The 16,824-nt window shown below is 38.9% G+C and overlaps 1 protein-coding gene across 3 annotated transcripts in view; it reads left to right on the top strand.

Moving 5' to 3' along the window:
• Positions 1–16,824, top strand: part of spock1 (SPARC (osteonectin), cwcv and kazal like domains proteoglycan 1) — a 151,372-nt gene that overhangs the window by 108,418 nt on the left and 26,130 nt on the right. For all 3 annotated transcript variants that reach the window (XM_086158272.1, XM_086158271.1, XM_086158273.1), the window contains exon 7: positions 8,218–8,338. In XM_086158272.1, the coding sequence (XP_086014398.1) occupies positions 8,218–8,338 (121 nt within the window). The remainder of the gene's footprint in view (positions 1–8,217; positions 8,339–16,824) is intronic.

The following is a 16,824-nucleotide window of genomic DNA, read 5'->3' as shown; positions in this document are numbered from 1 at the left end:
ATTTCTATTCCTATTTACTAATACTATAACTGTTACGCTGCTTTGACAAAAGAATTTCCCCTTTTGGGATATATAAAGTATATCTTATCTTGTATAATGATAAACATAAATCCACTGTGCACTTGTATGTAACTTTATTAGCATCATCCTCCTGACGTGCGTCAGCGACATAACAAGAGTAGCATCCTCTCTGCCCCCTAACACCCTCTGGTCGCTATGGTAACGCTTAAACATGCCCTCAAAATAAGATACACCACGAAACAAATATAAAGTACATGAAAAATACAATTCACCATAAAGCTAAATCAATGAACCCTGAGCTTGTTTCTCTGCAACGACACTATGGAGGGCTAATGGGAGTCAGTGACACCTGAGGTGTGTTGCTTAAGTCCGTGATTTCGTTTTGGTTGCCGTGACTACAGAAAAGCCCGTCTCACACGGATATGATTTCGGAAATAGCAACAGGGTTTTCGGCGCTGTCGTCTGTTTTTTATTCGTTTAGCTAGCTTGTGGGTGTTTATTATTAGCGTCAGTGTATCACGTTACCCAGAGAAGCATCTTGACATCAAGTATCGGAATCAGAATCAGAAAAACTTTATTTGCTCCAGAGGGGGTAAAGTTAAACTAAAAATAATTTAAAAAAAAATTAAATAATAGATGAAAAAAAAATTTAAATAATAGATGAAAAAAAAATTTAAATAATAGATGAAAAAAAAAATTAAATAATAGATGAAAAAAAAATTTTAAATAAATTGTCATAGATTGATGTAACAGAGAGAATTCGTTCATATTTCAAAATAAAGCTCGGATTGTAAATAAAACGGAAATTATGTGAGTTATTTGTTCTTTCTGTGCGACCCGGTACCAAAGAACCCACGGACCGGTACCGGCCCGCGACCCGGGGGTTTGCCAACGCTGTTCTACACAACTCTAATGGTCATAAATAACAGGCTGAATGTAATGTCGCTGTACGGGATCTATATGACAAAGTAAAATGTGAACTTGCAATCATTAAGACCTATTTTTGTCCAAACATTCTCAGTGCAATGCACTTCTAACGCTCCGCATTTTGAGCTTTTCCGCTGAAAAAGAGGTTTAAAGATGTAGCAGGAGGTGGCTAAGGCACCCATTTGTCTGTTTTTTTTTTTGCCAGCACGACATCTTACATTCCAATGTCCCGAACCAGGCGGCTATTTGGGAACCTGAAAACAATATTAAGACTAATAAAAGAGTGGCACATCAAAATCCAGACTCATCCACGGGTCATTTGCTGTGACAGTAGAGGTTGACGTTGAGCCCCATCTTGCAGGAGAGGGTGAAAGTACTCTTGTCAGGTTTAGTTTCATCTGAGCTCTGTCATTTATGGCTGAGGACATCTGGGCCAAAAATGAAGCAAGTGACCTTAAGGTGGCAAAATGACCCACAATTCTGGCAAAATGACAAGCCCTGCCATGCATTTATTCAGCTGACCTTGTTGGAGTGGAGCGCTGTCGCATGGCGTAGCATTAGCAGCGCCCAGAAGGGCTTCTTCAGCTTGGCCTTGATAAGAAAGCTGCTGTTGAAAGTGATCACACCGAGGAGTTGACAGTTTCTATCTTCAGAATGTCAAAAGGGCATGTCGCAGGATTTTTATTTGGAATTTGGAATATTTTAACCAGCCCCTTACGGGAAATTATTCACCGCATTTTTACCCATCGTGGATGAAGTCTTCGGCGTGGGAGCGGCTGAAGGTTCAGCGGGTTCGGCGTCCTGCTCGACAACACTTGGAAAGGCCAGGAGGAGTTCTTGAATCGGGAACTTTCGGTTCTTGAATCGGGAACGACCGACTCCGCTTACCGTTTTCTTCGTTTCAGAACGCAACGTCTCCCTTTTGGAAAAAAGCTATTTCTCTTCCTCAAGGTGAACGGCGCTTTAATGGAATAGGAAATATAAAGTCCCGCCATGTTTAATTCATATGTTTCTTGTGATTTAATGAAAAGGATATTCAGGGCATAATGCTATAAACAGCATTGTTTATCTAACAGGACATTGCGAGGCAACTTTTCCCAACAGAGATGTCAGAATATTATTATGTTTGTATTGTTAGTGTCTCTATATTGCCTAATATATGTTTGGGGTTTTTCTGGTAGGGAAATCGACTGGCTCAGATTAACATTGCAATTAAGCTTTTGTGAGCAAGGAGATAAAATCGATGGTCTCTCATTGGCTTCCTAACTGACTCACCGATAACTTTGATTAATTTGTAACCTAACGTTTTTGTAGTCATCCCACCTATATATGAAAAAGGCCTTTGTTAGAACTGGGGTGAAATAGACCGAGTCCGAAGTCTACCTGGGGCAAACATCTATATTAGACAATTACAATCATTTTGCACTATGATATCAATTCGGCATCATGTAGAGTCACTACGCTGTCATCTCTTCGCGATGCTTCTTCCGTCTTATCGCTTCCTCCCGAAAAAGCTCTCCGGCGATTTTTGTTTCTGGATCGTTTTTTTTCAAGGACTAGCTTGTGGTAGCTGATGTGTGAAATGGCGCGGCAGAGTCAAGTGCGGCATTCAGGCGAAGGCGAAAACAGTCGTTTTTCGAAAATAAGAGCTGGAAAAAAACTATCATTTGTACCAAGAAAGATTTGCTTTGGCGACCGGTGGCGGTCCAGGGATCGGGGACATTCAGAGAGCTATATTGGACTGTTTTTGTCTAGCGTCCTGGGTCCGACATTTCCTCCTTTACCTAAAAGACTCCAAGAACATACCAACATGCAGTTCTGAAGATTATTTAAAAGAAAAGTTTGGTTTTAGGCTCTGGCAAAGCTGCCCTCAACAACTTTTCTCCTAGAATCCAAAGTTATGGTACTTCCTAGACCGAGGGTGTCCAACGTACGGTCCGCGGGCCAGTACCGGCCCGCCAGGGGGTCCAATCCGGCCCGTGGAATAAATCTACAATTTGAAAATATATCTAAAAATCACACTTATGTTATAATAAAAATGCAGTTCCCATATTGTCTCCTATGGGTGCACTGTTTTAGTCAGTGTTAGCAACATGGCACAACACTGTGTGTGAATAGCATTTTTACTTATTATTAGAGTTGTACCCGGTTTTCCGTTGGCCCCGACACCCTCTTCAGCAAAATGTCATCAAAAAAAATAAAAATGGACATGGAGTGCAGGGTTTTCCAAGAAAATGCAGCAAGTTTTGGTGGCGCTATGAGACTCGCCGTGGGGCAAAATACAACAAAATGCAGGCAGAACTGAGAAGACAGAACTGAGGCATAGTGTTGTTGAAATTGCACTTTCTTTTCTTAATGACTCTCAGGTTGTTCATCGTGAATTTTGTAAACGAGCAGTTCATCACATCTAATGATTTTTTTTTTATTTAATTTTTAAAAATTGAACTACGTGTTCCTTCAAGGTAGTTATGCTATGATTTTTCTGGTCCGACCCCCCCGGCACCAAATTAGGCCGTGCTTTTGTGAGTTTAACACCGCTGTCCTAGACTGACGCCCTTTACATCAGTGTCCTTCAGACATGCCAAGTCTTCCACACTGCTTGTTGTGGAAATTTGAAATTAGCCCCTGGGTCCGTTTTTGCACTTTTTTTTTTTTTTTTGGAGGAAACTTTGTTTCTTGACAGCTTCGTAGGGACTAAAAATCTGCAATTTGCTGACTCAACCTCAGAGACGAGACATTTTGGGCACCAAAGTTGGCCATTAAATGACAATTACGGCAACATCTGCGGACGCCCTCTGGGGAGTTCTGACTTGCAGGTGAAGGTAGTCTTTTGTGCTTTGCTACAATCCCAGACTGGGTTCGTAAAGATAAACACTCTTTTCAAGATAAAAGATACACTTTATTAATCCTCATAGGGGAATTTCTTCTGTTCCAGCGGCGCAATAATGACTGTATCAATAAATATGAGTAGAAATATAAATAAGAGAAAAGTAAAAGATAGCAAAAGACACCCACAGTTAAATAGACATCAGAATAAAAAAAGCAAAGGTGAGAATAGACAAAATTCACCACAAAGTTTTTTGTGGTATCTAGTCCCACTTGTGAAAGAGGAGTGTGTGGATCAATAAGTCCAGAAAGAGGAGAGACAGAGGTTAAATAATAGGAGCTGCTGCAACATGCTGCCGTCTTTCAGTGCCATTTTGAAAAAAAAAAATAGTGCAAATACTGTTTTTCACGTCCTCCCGTGATCCCGTTTCCTGATGAAGTGTCCAGTAGCTGAATGGAGTTGGAGTGAGATTCTGAATATTCACGTCCTCCCGGCATGAATGAGCGAGTTGTGTTAGAACCTGTATTTTTATCCTCGAGCGGCAGATCTTGTATTTTTTTTTTTTTTTTTTTTTTTTAATTTCATGGAAAACGTGCAAATTGGTGACCCTCTATGGAAATGAATCCGTCCGCCCCTGCGGAGGAAACTCATTTCGGCCGCTTGTATCCGCCGTCTCGTTCTTTCGGTCGACGCTCATAGCTCGTGACCACAGGTGAGGGTGGGAACCAGTGGTGGGCCTTCAAGTTCTTCTCTGCAGGCCTAAAAAGTATCACAATCACAAGCTGATTTAAATTATAATTTGTCCATGATTAGCTTTTTCCTTGGCTGTGTTGCTTCTACACATGTATTTTCATATGAAAGCATTTAGTCAATCAAATTTCAGACATTACTGTAGTTTCCGGACTATTGGGCGCACCTCAATATGAGCCGCATAGCTGTTAGCTAATCGCTATCTCGGGCTTCCTCCTGCGCACTAAAACCGTCAAAGTCGTTGTCTTCTGTGTCGGAGTTGAACGGACTCAGAGTTTCCCTGTCATTTCATCGGTCCGATGTGACGAGGATAAATGTTTTAGCAGCGTGAAGCTCCTGAGCCCCCCTCCCAAAAAAAAATCATATATTAGCCCCATCGTTGTTTAAGTGAAAAAAGTCGTGGCTTATCGTCCGGAAATTACGGCACTTGTTGCCAGGCAGGGTCAAAGTCAAAGAAATCTGCCTGGGGGCCTGCAGAATCAGATTCACAGGTGCTCAGGCAAAAAACAAGTGTCATGAAACTGTGGTTTCAACCAAGGGCCTTCTAGAAGGCTATGCTAACGTCAGCGTGTCACTTTTGATTGGATAGTCAGAGAGTGTACTAGCCAGAGCTAGCAGCCTGCATCTGTATGAACACAAATACAGTTGCGTTGACGTAATAGCTAATTTGTCAACCCATGGTGGCTGAAGGTGCCATTTTCAAGATGGACTTTTCAAGAAAAGATTAAGAAAGGTCATTTTTATAGCCATAAAAGAGTTATTGAGGAGTGCAGTGACAAATGGAGCACTGCTGAAGGCCTCGATGTGAAATGCACGGCCCGCCACTGCCGGGAACGTCGATGGATTGGCTCGGCTCCTTCTTCAGAGGCAGGACCTCCTCCCCGAACCGGTTTTGGATTCGGAGGTGCCGTTCCAGTGAGCTGGAGATCCCGATGACGGCAGCAGAAATGCATCGTCTGCGGCCGCAGGATCCAGTCCCTTCAAAATTGTAAATCGAAATGGACTTTGAAACCCAAATTTTTTAACTCCCCCCGTATCAAGTTTCATTAGTCTGGTTTCATTAAAACCAAATTAACTACTGGAGAGGGACACACATGAAGATTCATTGGAGCTCTCAGTCTGCTGACAATGATTAGAGGAGGTCATCTATATTCCTGGGCTTTCTCACTCCCTTTCTCTCCTCTCACGCAGCTAATTCAATATGTTGAGAGCAGGACGGCTTCGCTTTTCCCTTTGTCAACAAATTTCATTACGCAACATTAGCATCGCTATCAAAGAGGTGACAGGGAGGAAATGATAAATTTGAATTACAATGTGTGAATAAAAAATGTTCGCCGGTGGAGGTCGGGCCGGTATAAGGCATGATTTGGTAGGATATCTTTCGGGGTTTTTATGCACAGTCATGTTCTGTGTAAAACCAGAGCCTCGAGTCATCATCTTACAAACAGAATTTACATAACCCATCTCACTTTCCATTATATTATTTGGAATAATGTTTAATTGGATTTTTTTTTTTTCCCTAACTAGTCTAAACAATTTCTTACTCCTCACCTACCCAGAATGTGATTTGTATTGTTAAATTGCATTCTGTAGTCAACCGTCTTGCTATTTGCAATGCATTAGGTCTGCGCTGCTGTGAAGAGCACAATGATACTGGCCACCTCTGAGTCTAATTGTACGGCTTCTGGCCGGCTAATGGACACATCTGTTCATCGAAGATAAGTGACCAAACCGGTGAAAACATATCCGCGCATTAATATGCTTAAAAAGGAACCAGGCGCCAATGAGAAACCTGATAATTACCGAAGCCTCTTGGGCCGCGCGGAAATGACAAAATAACGACAAGGAACGTATAACATCACTACCTCACACGTGTCGTGCTCGGAATCCGTCGTATATTTTATCCTTTTTGGTCTCAGCCCTTTCACTTCCTGCTTATTTTTGTTGATTTTTGTCATTGCTATTGTCACTTTTTTTATGTTCCCAACCTTGTTGTTGTGAATTTGGTTGCCTCTTTTTTTGTTTGTTTGTTTTTTCTAATCCATGATGTTGTTGTTCCATCTTCTGTCTATTTATTTGTTGATGCCCTTGCTAATTGTCTTCTAATTATCTTTCTATTTATATTTATATCTATTTTTATTTTAATGACACTATAAATGTTATGCTGCTGTGACAGAATAATTAAATATATATATTATATATTACATATATATAAAATGTTATATAATACTAGATAATAAAATATGATATAATACAATATATCAGAAAAGATGCACATAGAGTAGCATTAATAGAAGCTGCCCGATGTTTTGATAGCAGCCAAAAAATAGGTGAAGTAAAAAAAAAAATAAATAGAAATTCTGGACAAATCAAAGAAACCAAAACCAATACCTTAATGGTCGAGATGAAGAACATCACCGGAGATAGGGAGTCATTCGCATCCTGCTTATTTTTGTTGATTTTTGTCATTGCTATTGTCACTTCTTTTATGTTCCCAACCTTGTTGTTGTAAATTTGGGTGCCTTTTTTTTGTTTGTTTTTTTATATTCTGTTGTCCATTCTAATCCATGATGTTGTTGTTGTTCCCTCTTCTATCTATTTAGTTGTTGATGCCCTTGCTAATTGTCTTCCAATTATCTCTCTATTTATATTTATATTTATATTTATTTTTATTTTAATGACAATGTAACTGTTATGCTGCTGTGACAGAATAATTATATATAATTAAATATATTATATATTACATATATATATAATATTATGTAATACTATGTAATATACTGTAATATAATGTAATGTAATATGATATAATATAATATAATATAAGATATCAGAAAAGATGCACATAGAGTAGCATCAATAGAAGCGGCCAAATGTTTTGATAGCAGCCAAAAAAAAGTGAAGAAAAAAAATAAATAGAAATTCTGGACAAATCAAAGAAACCAAAACCAACACCTTTATGGTCGAGATGAAGAACATCACCGGAGATGGGGAATAATTCGCATCCTGCTTATTTTTGTTGATTTTTGTCATTGCTATTGTCACTCTGTTTATGTTCATATGCCTGCTGTTGTTGTTGTTTTGGTTTTCTATTTTCACCTTTACTGGCTTTTTTTTTTGTATTTTTCTATTCTATTCATTCTTATCGTTGTTGTGTTGTTGTTGTTGTTGTTGTTGTTGTTGTTGTTCTCTCTGCTGTCTAATTATTTGTGGATGTCTTTTGCCATCTTCTAATTTTCTCTCTATTCATTTATATTTATAATTATATTTATTGATACTGTAATGTTTACACTGCTGTGACAAAAGAATTTCCCCTATAGGGATCAATAAAGTATATCCTATCTTAAATTATAATAAACATTGTTTATAATGTTGTTGATGTTCTCTGTATTTATTTGTGGATGTATTTTGCTAATTGTGGAAATTCTTTTCTCAATAAAAATTAGTATAAATATAAATACTGAGACAATTAGACAACTATGGGGGGGTCAATGAAATTTATATTATAAAAAAAGGACATTCAATTTGAAAGATACATAAATAAAACTTGAAAAAAAAACACTTTTTTGTTTCAAATATTTAATATCAAACATACTGCTGTCGTCTTGTGCGACCCCTTTTCCCGACTGTTACATCGGTTGATGGAAAGCATCGATCACACATTTGTGTGTGTGTGTGTGTGTGTTTTACAGTGTAAGCTGCAGTTCCAGAGCTGCCTGTCTGGGAAGAAGATCTCAGTGAAATGTGATGGATTGTGTCCCTGTTTGCCGGGTCAGGAGCCAAGCAGATCATCGCACAAGAAAGACACCCCGAGTAAGTATTTCATATTCCTATAAACGAAGCTTCTAGCATGCATATTAGCCCATACGACCTTTTTTTTTTTTTTTTTTTTTTTTTTGTCGCTTTGAGTGACTGCGGTATACGAATAGCTACTCGGAAAAGAAAACAGCGGGATATTTTTGAAGAAAAAGCCCTTTTTTTTTTTTTTTTGTATTCAACCTGAGCCATTTGGGGGTTAAAATGGTCGTCTTTGAAAGAAACAGCAGGATTCTCCAACACACGCAAAAAAAAAAACTACACCCTAATGATTTGTGAATTTCTCCAGCGATTCACAGAGTTCCCTTTCCTCTTCCCTGACTCGTGTTATTTTCTTCCCGACTATCAACACACCACCTTAAACTTCCTTTCTCTCTCTGTCAACCACGGGGAGCGATGATGGAGTGAGTGTGTGTGTGTGTGTGTGTGTGTGTTTTGCTGTTTGTCATGAAAATGGGATTTCATCTGACGGACGGAGAGATTGTGGACGAGAAATGCAATCTAAAAGAAGGCGGCGCAGAAAAAGGATGGATCGTCACCATTAAAAACATGCTTATTTGTGGATATATTTTGCTACCTTCTAATTGTCTCTCTATTTATATTGTATTTATATTCATATTAAGATAAAATGACACCATATCTGTTATGCTGTTGTGAGAATTCCCCCTATGGGGATCAATAAAGTATCTTATCTTATCTAACTGATTTTAATAATACTATTAATAATATATATACCTTTTTTGTAATTTTTCCTCTTTTTTTTTAAGATAAGATTGGCATACAGTATATATAGATATGGCTAGATATATAGATATATATAGAAGCTGCTCAATGTTTTGATAGTAAACATGGGGATCAAGGTAATCTTACTTATTTTACATTTTAGAACAAACCATTAGACTCTTTTTACTGAAATCATACTAATATCCATAATATATAATACATCTACTTTTTTCTAACTTTTCCTCTTTTTAAAAAAAAAGATGCATTTAAAAAAGAATTTCCCCTATGGGGATCAATAAAGTATCTTATCTTATCTTATCTAACTGATTTTAATAATACTATCAATAATATATATATCTTTTTTTAATTTTTTCTCTTGTTTTTTAAGAAAAAGATGCACATACAGTATATATAGATATGGCTAGATATATAGATATATATAGAAGCTGCTCAATGTTTTGATAGTAAACATATGGGGATCAAGGTAATCTTACTTATTTTACATTTTAGAACAAACCATTAGGCTCTTTTTACTGAAATCATAATAATATCCATAATATATAATATATCTACTTTTTTCTAACTTTTCCTCTTTTTTTAAAAAAAAAAGATGCATTTAAAAAAGAATTTCCCCTATGGGGATCAATAAAGTTTATCTGAAGTCAAATATGTCCTTTTTTTTTTTAAACACTGAGCGTAATGGCGTAATGGAGGATTTTTTTTTTTTTTTTGTAAATCTCAATGTGAAATTGGTATTGCAGTTTTGTAAAATGAACTGAAATGAAATTTTATCGCAGACAAATGGAACTGAAAACGTATTTGAATTTTGATTTATTGTTTTTAAATTAATCAAAATTCAAATACGAATTTTGAGAATAGACCTTTATTAATCCGGATGGAAATGTATTTTCCGTGAGGCGTCCGTTCACTTGAAACCTGATTTGGATTTCATTGCTGTCAGGTTTCCTTCTTGCAGAAAGTTATATAGTTTGATGGTAACCTAAGGTTCTAAGAAGGACCTTCTGTGGTGCTTCTCGGTGGTTTCAGTCTGCAGCTGAAGGTGCTCTGGTAGGACCTCAGCGCAGCATGCAAGGGTTGATAGGCCTCGTCCCTGATACCGAGCGGCTTCCTCCGCCTCCTCCTCCCAGACGTCTTCACTAACGAGTCCAATTCGGCTCCCAGGACGGCGTCGGCCTTCCTGATGAGCTTATTAAGTCTGTTAGCGTCGGCTGCCTTCAGTCTACACTGCAGCGTAGAAGATGACGCTGGACACTGATGCCTGCAGCATGGCTCTGCAGACGTTGAAAGACCTGAGAAAGAACACTTAGACACAAAGATTAGTTTAAAGAAAAGTTTAGTTTTGGGCTCTGGTAAAGCTTTCCTTAACAACTTTGCTTTGTCACTTCGGAGAGCGGGGGTGGCAAACGTTCGGCCCGCGGGCCGGTTCTGGCCCGCCTGGGGCCCCAAACCCGGCCCGGGTGATAAATCTACATAAAAATCATGAACTACTTTTTTGAAATAAAAATGCAGTTCCTATATTGTCTCCTAGGGGCGCGCTGTTTTAGTCAGTGTTAGCAATGTGGCACAACATTATGTGACTCCAAGAACGAGTCCAATTCAAGCCCCTGGACGGCGCCGGCCTTCGTGATCGGGTCATTAAGTCTGTAAGCGTCGGCTGCCTTCGGCCTCCGGCCCCTGCTCACTACCGCGTAGAAGATGACCCTGGACACCAATGTCTGCAGACGTTGAAAGACCTGAGGCTCTTGAGAAAGAACAGGCGGCGGCCCTGACCTTTCTAGTATACTCCATGTGTGTTTTCAGTCCAGTCTAGTTTATTGTCTTTAAGGTGACCCAGATACTTGTACTTGTCCACGGTGTCCTCATCTGTCCCATTGATGGAGGTGGGGTTTGGACCGGACCCTCATTTCCTAAAGTCCACCACCAACTCTTTTGTCTTCGTTACCTCGAGTCACAGGTGGTTTAGTCCTCACCGCTCCATAAAGCTGTCCGCCGCACCTCTGTACCATGACAGTACCATTGCAGAGTCGTCCGAGAACTCTTGCAGGTGGCGGGACTGCGAGCAGAAGCTGAAGTCAGAGGTTTAGAGTGTGAAGAGCTGCTTTAAACCAACCTTCACAGCAGATGGAGGACATTCAGAGAGCCATATTGGACTGTTTTTGTTTTAGTACCTGGGTCCAAGATGTCCTCCTTTACCTTCCTTTACCTAAAAGAGTCCAAGAACATACCAACATCCAGTTCTGAATTGTCTCACTCGGACACAAAGAAAAGTTTGCTTTTGGGGTCTGCTATGGTTTAGTCCACACTTCTCCATAAAACTGTCCACCAGCTCCTGTACTCGGCCTCGAGTCGTCCAAGAACTTCTGCAGGTTGCAGGACTGCGAGCTGAAGCTGAAGTCAGAGGTGTAGAATGTGAACAGGAAGGGAGCCGGGACTGTCAGAGTTAAACATGCTGCCATGTTGTTGAGTTTACTTAATAGTTTTTAATTGACTTCTTTCTGCCTTCACTTCGTGATAATGTTTTTTTTTTTTTTCTGTCATAGTATCATTGTTGTTTTCGCTGTCTGACTGATTGTTAGTTCCTCTCGCCTAGTGGTTCTTAACCTTGTTGGAGGTGCTGAACCCCAACCAGCTTCACATGCACATTCACCGAACCCTTCTTTATTGGAAAAATAAGATTTATTAAAAATTCAACACATAGGTGTATGTTTTACTGGTGCGCAACATGAACCGTGCATCAACTTCACTGTGGCGAACCTGAAAGGAAAAGCCGAAATAAGAAGACGACTTTAGCTTTCATTTTGATGTCTGTTAGGTTCCCAGTCCTCCGGGTGGCGGTGAACTCTTGCCCAAATCTTCTTATCGTGACAACTGGACTTGAATTTCTTCAGTGGAAAGTCAAGATTTCGCTTTAAAACATCAGTTTACCCATTGGTGCTATTTTAGTTGCGATCATTGTTCCAGTTGGGTCTGCATTTGAAGTGACCGATGGTTTTGAAGAACAGTACACTGCTTTTCTGCCTCAACAACTCGCTGTACATGTCATGTAACCCCCTCAGTCAATATGACAACCAGTCATTACGTATAGTTTTTTTTCCTTGCATTTGCCAATCTCACTAAATGATGAATGGGTTCTAATTACATAGTGCTTTTCCACTTATTCCACTCTACACTTCCAAAGTGCCCTGCAATTGTTGTCTTGTTATACCATTGAGGAATATCTATATTAATCCATAATCAGGTACATAATAGCCAAAATTGCATCGCTCCCCTACTGATCGTGATGTGGGGCATTACATATATATGGTCCACAAAGGGAAACGGTCTTATTTCATCCACATCCTAAAGATATTCTGTTCATTTAGAAATAATACCGGAAAAAAGGGAATTTTCCCCACTCTTTAGTCTCTGTTATTTGGACATTACAGAGCTATAAACTTGTATTGTTTGTCAACCGTCACATCAAAAAGTTGCTCACAACAGAGGAAAAATAATAGCCATTCCTTTTCTTCCGCAACCTTGTTTTACATTAAATTAGTTTTTTTTTTGTGCATGTGACAAATGAATGGCTTCTTTGTTTACCTTTGTCATATTTCGGCAGCGCTTTGCAGAAGATGTGATGGTATTGTGTGTTGTCTGTCATCGGGGTTCTGTCCCAACACTTCCTATTACCTCAACTTAGTTTTTCATGTATTTTTATGGTTGGTTAAGTGACAGGTTTGTTTTTTGTTTTTTTTCCATGTTTTTCTTTAAATCCGTCAGGTGCATTTGAAACTTCTTGGACGAAAAGTCATTTAAAACAAACATGGTCGCTGCGATTCGATGCGCTGAATTGAGATAGATTAGTTTGTCCATCTGGGAGGATCACAATTGTGTCAAAGCAAAAAAAAAAAAAAAAAACAAGGAAAAAAAATGATCAGGGTGCATCATTTGCCTAATCACAACAAATTATTTCAGGCAGGTGACCTCAGTTTATTTATCTGCCAAATTCAAAATGTTCCCGAGTTTGACACTTGGCAGGTGTAATTTCCCGGGAAGCCAAGCTGCTTTCTGAGCCGCGCAACCTTGCTTTGGAAAACCATAATAATTTCCTTTGTTTGCCCTGTTTTTGGCTCCGAAATGCGAACGAGGAACCAAAGAAATACGTTTTCTTTGTCTCGGACTGAAACGGCATGTGACATTACATCGATGTTCACAATCTGCCTTCTTTATCGCCCTTTGTAAGGGTTTTCCATGTAAATCCCGTCCTTCCCGGCTCTGTATTTCCTGATATTCATGAACGTCGCTGTTCATTTCGGCACAGCCGCTCATCTGACTCTCACAGATCGGCAGCTCTTCGATAGCAGATCTCGGTTTCCCTTCGATCCTTGTTTATTACAGTAAACCCTTGTTTTTCGCACGGGTTACGTTCCAAAAAAGAACCCGTGATAGGCAAAATCCGTGAAGTAGAAACCTTTTTTTTTTTTTTTTTTAAATTATTATACAATTAAATACTCTGTTATACATTGAAAAGAAAGAACAAACCATTGCACAGGCTCAATCATTTGTTTCATAAAAGTACTGGACTTTAGGAACGTTTTTTTCAACCAATAACTTCTGTACTGTGCTGTCAAATAATGATTTTAATCATCAATGTGAACAGAAGGCTTCAAATTGCAGAGATTAGCTCCGCCCACCGCGACCCGAGGAATTGGATTAAACGGGAGAAAATTAAAAATGATCATGAAAAAAATTGCGGACAGTTGCAACCTTCTTGCATCCTTATTAAAACTTATCGCTGCTGTCGTCCTTATGTTTTTTTCTTCCTTCTTTATGGAACGAACGGAAGATTCATTAATCCCGTAATGCCGACCTACAGCCGCGTAGCTTTTAGCTTCCCTTAGCATGTCCAGAAGTTTAACTTTATCTGCGATAGATAGCATCTTCCGCTGCCTTTTGGTGCTTTTGTCGCTCCAGAGCGTTTTGTCAACATTATGGGTTTTTAGAGAAACTCGAAATCGCAAGAGAATTTCCACGTACGTCATGTAAATTCGGTAAGATGTTTTACGTACGTGTGCATATTAAACTGCAACGTTATTGACGCACAGGTAGAGAAGAAGCCGAGTGACTTTTTAGCCAATCAGAATGCAGAACACGATGCACGATGCAAATCCGTGAAGTAGCGAAACCGTGAAAAGTAAACCACGTTTTAGCGAGAGATCACTGTATCTCATGTTCAAACATGGAAACCTGCGGTTTATAGACAAGTGTACAAATGTACACATGTATTTATTTAGTTGTTTTTAGCCGGCTTATATTCAGGTGTGCTCAATAGTTCCAAAATGATGTATGAACCCCCATTTTTCTTGTTTTTTGTTCTTTCTTGCTCGATACCAGGCTACATTGGAGGACATTTTCAGTATTTGGTTTTCAACGAGCCTCCGATGTTTTGGTAGAGAAGAAGCCGAGTGACTTTTTAGCCAATCAGAACGCAGAACACGATGCACGATGCAAATCCGTGAAGTAGCGAAACCGTGAAAAGTAAACCGCGTTATAGCGAGGGATCGCTGTATACCATTTTAGATGGAGTGCGAGCGTGTTTGTATGCAAAGTGCATGTTATTTCACCCCGAAAATCTTGCGCAAACACGCTCAGGCATCACTCACAACTGCCAGAAGTGCCGTGCTGTCAGTGATTCTTTTAATTCAGATTTATTCGCCACAAGAAATCCCAGAGTCCATGCAAGGTCAGGTAACAAACCCTTCACTGCACTTATCTTAAATGCAAATGCATCGCCACATCAATTCCACCACTTTGAGTTAAAAAGATAATTATGCGATGATATCGTCCGATAATTGCCGCCGATGCTCTTGTTTTCATATTTGCAGGGACTGCACGTCCATCCTGTCTTTTTTTTTCCCCATAAATCTTGTTATTAATCCAACTTAAGATCAGAGAACGGGTTTTAACAAATATCACAACCGATGTTGGTTATTAAAAAAAAAAAAGATCGTTCGTAGATAAATCACAAATTTCGAACACCTCTTGTTCTCTGCCTGTGTCTTATCGCGCCAAACTTTGTTCAGAAGTGTTTTCCAAGCGCGAATCGTTTTGTCCCGGAGTGGACTTTTCATTTAAGATGATAAACTGAGCAATCGTGCCCACCTGGAAGATCCATTAGCGCTTTAATTCAGACACTGCATCTTTACCAAAGTGATGAAGGAAGGGATTTTAATCATCGAACTCAAATGGCTACGAATCAGTCAAATGAGAAAGATACCGAGTCTGTCGGTAAAACAATTCATTAAAATCAACGCTGGACCTACAGCACATGTTTTTATTGTCTTATATTTATGTCAGGTGATTCATCAAAATGGTTGAAAAAAGACAAAGTATGCAACTTGTCATTTTCTCAGTGTTTTCTCAAAAAAAAAAAAAAAGGACATATTTAACTTCAGATAAACTTTATTGATCCTCATAGGGGAAATTCTTTTTTAAATCCATCTTTTTTTTTTTTTTTTAAGGGGAAAAGTTAGAAAAAAGTATATATATTAAATATTATGGATATTATTATTATTTTAGTAAAAAGAGCCTAATGGTTTGTTCTAAAATTTGTAAGATAAGATAAACTTTATTGATCCCCATATGTTTACTATCAAAACATTGGGCAGCTTCAAAATATATCTATATATCTATCTATATCTATATATACTGAATGTGCATCTTTTCTTAAAAAAAAAGAGGAAAAAGAAAAAAAGGTGTATATATATTATTGATAGTATTATTAAAATCAGTTAGATAAGATAAGATGAGATAAGATAAGATACTTTATTGATCCCCATAGGGGAAATTCTCACAACAGCATAACAGTTACAGTGTCATTTTATTTTAATATAAATATAAATATAAATAGAGAGACAATTAGAAGGTAGCAAAATACATCCACAAATAAATAGAGCAGAGAGAACAACAACAACAACAACAACATCAACGATAAGAATGGACAACAGAATGGGGGGGAGAAAAAAAACAAAACAAAACGGCAACATAAACAAAGTCACAATAACGACGACGAGTGAAATAAATAAACAAAAATAAGCAGGATGCGAGTAAACTGAGACCTACCAGGATAAAAACCAGAGTTAGACCATGAAATGCGAATGAGTCGAGGTTTATACATCCAAATATCATGCCTGGATGCCGACTTGGAGACGACACACTTTTAGCCAAGGTTTGATGACTTTGGCCGTGTTGCCGAATGCTCCGAGCAGAGTTCCTAAAAAAAAAAAAATCATTTGAAAAGGGTCTATCAATTGCCCACGCTTGGCATTTAGTCCCATCCTGGCATCGTGAATCAGCGCTTCCCCGAGGCCGCTGCACCTTTGTAATTACATTTGTGGCAAAAGATGGCAAGATTACATTTGATTAGTTGGCTTTTACTCGCCATCATAGCAACCGGGTCGTAGTCTTTGTGCGCGGACGTTTATTTCGGAATATATTTAGCATTATTTGAGATTTGCACGAGTAGAGAATCGATGCGGGTGGCCGTTTGTTATATTTTGGACTCCGGTAGAAGAAAAAATAAGATAAAATAAAAAGTGTTTGTCGTTCAGCATATGGTCTTTTTCCAATAGCGAGACTTAATGACCCGTCACCTGGAGCTTCTCATAACCCCAGGCTTTGGTGATTTGCAGGCCAAAGGAGATCAATGTTGCTTGCGTTTTCATTATATTTACAAACCAGGATGGATCACAACGTCGGAA

This window comes from Fistularia commersonii, chromosome 13, assembly GCF_037954325.1.
Source record: "Fistularia commersonii isolate RoL2024-O1a breed Wild chromosome 13, RoL_Fcom_v1.0, whole genome shotgun sequence".
NCBI classification, from domain to species: Eukaryota; Metazoa; Chordata; class Actinopteri; order Syngnathiformes; family Fistulariidae; genus Fistularia; species Fistularia commersonii.
The sequence above is the reverse complement of the archived record's forward strand: the minus strand, read 5'-3'. Positions and strand labels throughout refer to the sequence as shown.